The sequence below is a fragment of the Bufo gargarizans genome, chromosome 4, assembly GCF_014858855.1.
Source record: "Bufo gargarizans isolate SCDJY-AF-19 chromosome 4, ASM1485885v1, whole genome shotgun sequence".
Lineage (NCBI taxonomy): Eukaryota > Metazoa > Chordata > Amphibia > Anura > Bufonidae > Bufo > Bufo gargarizans.
The window spans coordinates 41644851-41652134 of record NC_058083.1 but is presented as its reverse complement, the minus strand read 5'-3'; the positions used below and the strand labels follow the sequence as shown (position 1 = coordinate 41652134).

General features: G+C 54.6%; 1 protein-coding gene across 1 annotated transcript in view; it reads right to left on the bottom strand.

Annotated features, from left to right (window-relative positions):
• Positions 1 to 252: 252 nt before the first annotated feature.
• CDC5L (cell division cycle 5 like) overlaps positions 253 to 7284 on the bottom strand; it is a 47483-nt gene continuing 40451 nt past the window's right edge. Inside the window, exon 16 of the mRNA XM_044289783.1 lies at positions 253 to 788. Coding sequence (XP_044145718.1) covers positions 684 to 788 — 105 coding nt within the window. The 3' untranslated portion in view covers positions 253 to 683. The remainder of the gene's footprint in view (positions 789 to 7284) is intronic.

Here is a 7284-nt window from a genome sequence, read left to right as displayed (position 1 = left end):
CACAGTGCCTTTAAAGGGGTTGTCTGCGTGTTTGATATCCTCAAGATAGGTCATCAATATTAGATCGGTGGGGGTCTGACTCCAACACACGTGCTGATAAGCAGCTGGACAAGCACAGTGCCGTACATGGTATAGCCACTGTGGGGGTGCTGGGAGTCAGACCCATCACTGAACAGATATTGATGAGCAATTCTGGAGAACAAGCCATCAATACGGCCTGTCGTGTATGGGAAAGCACAGTCGCTTATTCAGTTTTTATTTTACAATGATATTTATTGTACATCAATAATCCGCAGGCAATGAAAACCTCTGAGGTTAAAGACTGATCCAACGCTGCCGCTACCTACATTCAATGGAATGAATGATTTGCCTGGACAGGAAAAACAGACAGGTGGCAAAAGAAAGCAAGCCTCCACGCTGACAGAGCGTCACCTCACACCATCACATGGATTTATGGGGGGCTCTCACAAAAAAAAAAAAAAATATCACTGTCACTGTTCTTCTTGCTTCGGTGAAAGTCCTTAAACCGGATGCGTCTCATAACATATCGATAGGACTTCAGGTTTCACGAGGGTATACAGTGCGGCTCACGACACGGCAGATTCACAGAGCAGATCTGTACTGATGACAGGTAGCAGGACGAGCACATGCAGACGTGGCCGGGCTGGAGACATCCACATCGCTTAGTATTTGGGTACTGAGCCTTCCTTCTCCAAAAGTAGTTCTGCAAATCGCTGCTGGAGCTCCCGCTCTCTTTCCTCCTGTCGCTGCACGTCTTCTTTAAGACACTGATGGGGGGGGGGAATAAAAAAAATATGTAAAAGATAAATTTAATTCCTTTTCTCTCTTTTCACAAACCTGTGTTCTGTAAGGCAACTAAGCCACATCCCTGAAGTGAAAGGAAGGGGTCAGAGGAAAGTAGGAACTGTGGTCTCCTGTAAGATCTCTACAGAACTGTGCCAGTCTGCAGGTCTTTCTACAAACACTATGGCCTATGTAAAAAAAAAAAAAAAAAAAAAAAAAAAAAAAAAAAAGAGATTTTTGGATAACTTACCAGTAAAATCTCTTTCTCGCTCTTTCCTTGGGGGACACAGAAGACCTTGGGTATAGCTCATCTCCATAGGAGGCGTGACACTAAGTGAAGACTGTTAAGCCCCTCCTCCACAGCTATACCCTCAGCCTGGAGAGAGAGACTGCCAGTTGCGTGTCCAAGTAGTGAAAAAAGGCAAAGTCCAAAAGTGGAACCAAGAAGCCAACTACCCAACGGGTAAAACAAACTCGGAAACCGTGTAAGGAAAAAACAAGAATGGGTGGGTGCTGTGTCCCCCAAGGAAAGAGCGAGAAAGAGATTTTACTGGTAAGTTATACAAAAATCTCGTTTTCTCGCCCAGTTTCCTTGGGGGACACAGAAGACCTTGGGACGTTCAATAGCAGTCCAAGAGGGGAGGGACCACAGCACCAAGGCGAAGCACCCGAAGGAATCAAGAAACCACCGCCTGCAGACCAGGCGGCCCAAGGCAGCATACGCCGAAGCCCGAGTATGCACCCTGTAGAACTCGGTAAGGTGCGCAAGGAAAAAGTGACCGCCTTGCACAAATGAATGGCCGAAACCTAACGCCTCCGCCCCAGGAGGCACCGACCGCTCTGGTGAAATGAACGGTGACACCGAAAGCAGAACCCTGCCATTGGTGCGATAACCACAGCAAAGGCCACTCTGAGAAAGCGGAGGAAGCCACCCTGGAGGCCATCAACCTTTGCACTGACCTCCTGGAAACACAAGAGACCGAACGCCGACCAGAGTCGGAGATCTCCAAGCAAACAACTGCAAGGCCCCACAACCTCCAAACGATAAGCGACCGTTCCCGGCGATGGGAGGAAAAGGACGAAAGCCTCGTTGACAAGAAGGCAGATACCACCGTCAGAAGGAAGGAAGGGACAGGACGGAGAACAGCCCCGTCCTGGAAAAGGACAGAAGGCACAGAACACGAAGGGCCGCCAATCAGGCACCCGTCAGACATGATGACAACAGAAACACAACTGTACAGGACAGAAGGAGTAGGGAGAACTTCCGCAACAGCTCCAAGGGAAAGATTGGAGCGCCGAGAGTTCAGTATGTAGGTCCCAGGGTGGAACCAGGAAACGAGAAGGAGGAACCAAAGAGCCACTCTGTGGAAGAAGGTCATGACAAGGCCCAGGAAACGCTGGAAGGGGAAGGACAGCGCCGACACTTGACACTTCAAGTAACAGAGTCCCAGTCCCAGGGTCAGGCTGGACTAGAGAAAGACAGAACCAAGGGCGAGAAAGGCAGAGTGGGGGAATGCCCCGCTACCCACAAAACCCCAGGTAAGAACCCTAAGTCCGACAACCAAACCTGGACTAAGCAGTCGGGAGCGAACACTAGCGTGCTCACAGGAATCACCCAGCAAGCGGGAGAAAACCCAAAGCGATCAGGCGCAGACCAGCAACACGGCCGAAGGATCGGAAACCACGGTCCTGTCGGCCCCCGAACAACACAGCCCCGCATCCAACCGGCGTGGGGGAGCAGAAGGACAGACGGAAGAACCCAGAAGGGTCTGCCCAGCATCAGACAGACGCCCAGACAAGACAGGCCAAATCTAAGTCGATGTAGCCACCAAAGAAGGAGTTCTACAGCCCCGTGTGGGAGATCCAAGGACAACCTTGACCGAAGGGCAGTCCTCCCAAGTCACCGAGAAAGTAAGTCCCACAGGACCATACGCCCAGACGGAAAAGCAATCTGCACCCAGTGGGAGGACAAAACGCGGTAGGCCCGGCAAACAGCTAGCACTACCAGCGAGAACGAGGGAGATGGTACGAGACCACAAGTAACACCGGAACCATCCAATTGAACAACCATGCTCACCCCAGAGGAGGGGGGGGCAACGACGGAACAGCCTCTGAGGCCTGGCCGGGGCAGAAGCCACATTGGAGCGACAAACCCAGAGCAGAAGCCCAAAAACCGAGCCGGCGAGGAAAGGCAGAGTCGAATCCCCTCTACTCTGTGAGACGACCTGCACACCGCCTCGCAGCAGGCGAATACCCTGAAGAAACCAAAGTGGAGGTCCCCAGGACCTGGATAATCAAGCACCCAAGAAGAGTTGGGCGATCTACCCGAGAGGAGCAGTGTGAACCTGGTAGCAACAGACTGGAGCGAAAAGGGCGCCAATAGGAAGGACCCACACCACACTGCATCCGAGAGGAGGAAATGGTAGTAGGCAAGGTAGTCCCGCCAGAGCCAACGTAGAGGTCGAGCGGCACTGCAGACAACACTCTCGACCCCGACTGGTTGCGTAGGGAAACAATGTCACGAGATGACGAATGGGTACGCATCAAGGAACCCCGAACACTCCCCAGGTGGAAAGGCCAACGAACATGGTGGGTGCCGACAACAACGGGACCACACCGGAGAATGGGTACCACTCAGCTCAGTGCAGTAGCGAGCCAGCAGAGCTCGTCTACGTATATACAAGATATACAGCTGTGAATACATTGAGCATTCATTGTTGCGTGTTGGACAACAACACCTTAGGCTCACAAGTGGACAGAAGATCTCCACAGAGAAGAGTGCAAAGCTTGCGACAAGCAACCCCACCCCAGAGAGAAAAACGTATGTCGCAGGAAGAAGGGAGGCATACGTACTAGCAACCCTGCAGGCAGCGAGAAGGCCAACCCACCCACGGGAGGAGAAGGCATACACGGCCCAAACAACGCACAGAGCGCACAGCCACAGCGTCCCACAGTATCCACGGAAGTGTAAAGTGCAACCTGAAAAGGAGCTATGCACAAGACCAGCACCGGCATGCGAAGGAACGCAAGTAGCCCGCCCGGAAAAAAAGGGGGGAAAGGTACCTGGCAACTCTGATGGCAAGAGTGCAAAGGCCCTGAAAAGGGGGGGCATGCACCTGATTATCCTAGCATTAAATGATTGTGCAATAATCCACCCAACACCGAATTTCGTGAGAGTGCAACTACTCCGCCCAAGAAAGGGGAACGTACAGTACAGCATACACAAGGACAGCCGTGAATCTCGTGAGCGTACAAAATTTCGCCCATGGAATGAGAAGTGGTCATGCACAAGGCCAGCACCATTTCTAAAGGGAGTGCAAGCAGCGCACCCCTGTTAGAGCCATGCTCACGGCCCGCAACGTATTTGGTGAAAGTGCAGTGATCCTCCCAAAAAGGGGGAGGGGTGCACATGGCATCCCAGGAGAGCGCGAGCATCCGCCATGGATGGGGGTCATGCACCTGGCCGGCAACGTGCTGGCACAATGACACCCAGTCAGTGAAAGTGCATGAATGTCGCCTGAGGAGAGGAGGCATGGCCACGCCGGCAGCAATCCAGCGAGAGTGCGGAACACCGCCCACGGAAGGGGGCCATGCATATAGCCGGCAGCGGATCCGGTGAGAGTGCAAGCACCCAACCATGGAAGAGGGTCAGGCACGTGGCCAGCAACCTACCGCGAGAGAAGCCAGTAAGAGTGTATGTATGCCTCCTGAGAGAAGGAGGCACTGCCCAAGGCCGGCAGCAAAAACCAATAAGAGTGCAGCATTCCGCTTATGAAAGGGAGTCATGCACATGGCCGGCAGTAAATCCAGTAAGAGTGCAGTGTTCCGCTTATGGAAGGGGGACGTGCACATGGCCAGCACCGCATCTAGCGAGAATGTGGAATTCCTCCTATAGAAGGGTTTCATACACATGGCCGACAGCGAACCCAGTGAGAGTGCAGCGTTCCGCCTAAGAAGGGGGTTACACACATGGCCGGCAGGGAATCCAGTGAGAGTGCCGCGTTCCCCTAAGGAGGGGGGTCGTGCACATGGCCAGCACCGAATCCGGTGAGAGTGCAATTATTCCGCCCCAGAAGGGGGACATGCACCTGTCCAGCATTAAATCCAGTGAGTGCAGCGTTCCCCTAAGGAAGGGGGGTGTCGTGCCATGGTCAGCACCGATCCGGTGAATGTAGTATTCCACCTATAGAAGGGGGCTATGCACATGGCCAGCCTGCGGCCAGAGAGCGCAGAATTCCACTGAGGCAGGGGTTCATGCCCATGGCCAGCACCATACTGGAAGGTGACGCCCTGCCATAGAACGGGCGGAAGAGGGGCGCCTACACTCGGCTAGCGCCGTATCCCGGGAGATGGCAAGGGTCCGCCTAAAAAGGAGACTTGCAGCCGGCCAGCGCGACATGTCGCCTACGGAAGGGGGGCACAGCATGCAGCCAGCACTACTGTATCATGCTGCAGCGTCCTGCGCAGCCATTCCGTTATTTAGTAACTCCGCCATGGAAGTCCTCTGTTTTTTTTTTTTTTTTTTTTTAAAACACAGCCACTCTTGAGGCAAGAAAAGGGGCCCCATACAGGGACACAGCCTTGTACAGGCTTATTAGGAAGCCCACCAGAACATAGAGGGGGTCCTCCAGATGGGAGCCGGCCCTTGGAGACGGCCGGCACCCAACAGGTTAACAAAGATCCGACCAGGGGGGGGCGGCGCTGCGATCCCCTGGGGGGCGGGGGACGTGCGGGCGGGAAGAATTCGCGCCGCGAGACGTTCCCGCCCCCTCCAACCGAGGCCGGGATGTTGCGGCCTAGTAGGTCCCAAAGCCGGGGCCTAGAGTTTTGCGGCGCCCGGCCGGCCAAGAGGCAGCGACGGCGAGCCGAGACCTGGAGGGAGCCGGCTGACCCATGTACCAACGGCCGCGGGTGCCCACCCCGCGGGCCGGCAGAGGCAGAAGCCCGGAACAGCAGGCCAAAGCCTGGGTCAAAGATTGCGGCACCCGGCCGACCCGATGCATCAGCAGTCGGCCGGGGCCTGTCGGAGCATCGCGTTCCACATGCAGGCCGCGAGGTCCTGCGTCCGGCAGCGTCTGGAGCGGCCCTTTGGCCCTAGCACACCGGTAAGGAGGGAGACCCTGGAGTCCAGCACTGCGCCCCCTGCCCCAATGGACAGGCCCCCGTAGAGGAGAGACAGGGGCAGCTAGCGCCGGCCCCCTGTACTGAACTGCGACCGGCAAGGGGGAGAGTCGGCATAACCCCTGTGTTAGGGGCAGCTAGGAGCAGGTCTCTGGCTCTATTTCCTCCACAGCAATGCCATGCTCACCCCTGTGCAATCCCCTATGGAGGGGCATTGTATTGTCGCCCTGCGGTCACCAGTATAGTGGTGGTGTGGGGCTATATAATTATTAGGCAACAGCTAGAAATGAGCGACAGCCCAGGAGTCAGAAACATGGCTGTTCACCTACGGCACCAGGGGTCAGCGTAGGTCCAGCCGGGACCAGCATGGGAGTCCAGCACGCAGGAGGCCAGGGAGGGGGACGTAGGGCTGGAGAAGCCTCTCTCTTACCAGCCGTCTTCACCCTCCGTCCGTTCCAGCAGGGTCGCCCCTTCAGCTACTGGCACCGTAGTGGCAGGACGCTGGAGAGGGACTTGGCGTGCGTGCGGGCGACCCTTGCGCTGGCGGGATGCAGGGGAGCTGGGCTGCCCTGGTCCACCTTGCCTTCTGTGGGGGAGGCAGCAGTGCGGATGACCGGCACTGGCGCAGCTCAACCCCGGGAGAAACAGAGAGGTCTAGTGCGTCTCTGTTGTCCCTGATGATCTGGAACAAAAAGAAAAGAAAAAAGTAAAAATCAAAAATTTAAACAAGGAGAAAAGAGCCCTGCAGAGCAGGGAGTGTCTTGCCTCCTTGGACACTAAGCAAAAACTGGCAGTCTCTCTCTCCAGGCTGAGGGTATAGCTGTGGAGGAGGGGCTTAACAGTCTTCACTTAGTGTCACGCCTCCTATGGAGATGAGCTATACCCAAGGTCTTCTGTGTCCCCCAAGGAAACTGGGCGAGAAAAGCACGTGCTACTTCTACATACCTTTTACCCATACCTATGTAAAAAAGGACCTAAAATATTTAAAATTAAATTATAAAAATGTGATAAACGCATGCCCCTGCTAGGCTGAACTGGTTGAATGTGAAGTGTCAGATCCAGTGGTAGATGGAAGAGGAGACATCCCCTCTGACTCCAGAAACGCCCAGTGCCCGCCGTGGTTTTTTGTCAGAGCACGTGCCACTTATTACTTTGGCTGGCAGAGCACACATCCAGACACGTACCCACTGACTTTCAATGTATTTTTTCACACATCAGTGTGACCACTGATGGCATTCGTGTTTAGTCAGTGTTTTTTCAGAGACCACTGGTAGGAGATGCTCTGGAAATAAACTTTCAGCCTAGCAGTGTCGGTGGAATAGTACACGGATCAAAAACAGATTTTCTGCAGACGTCAAA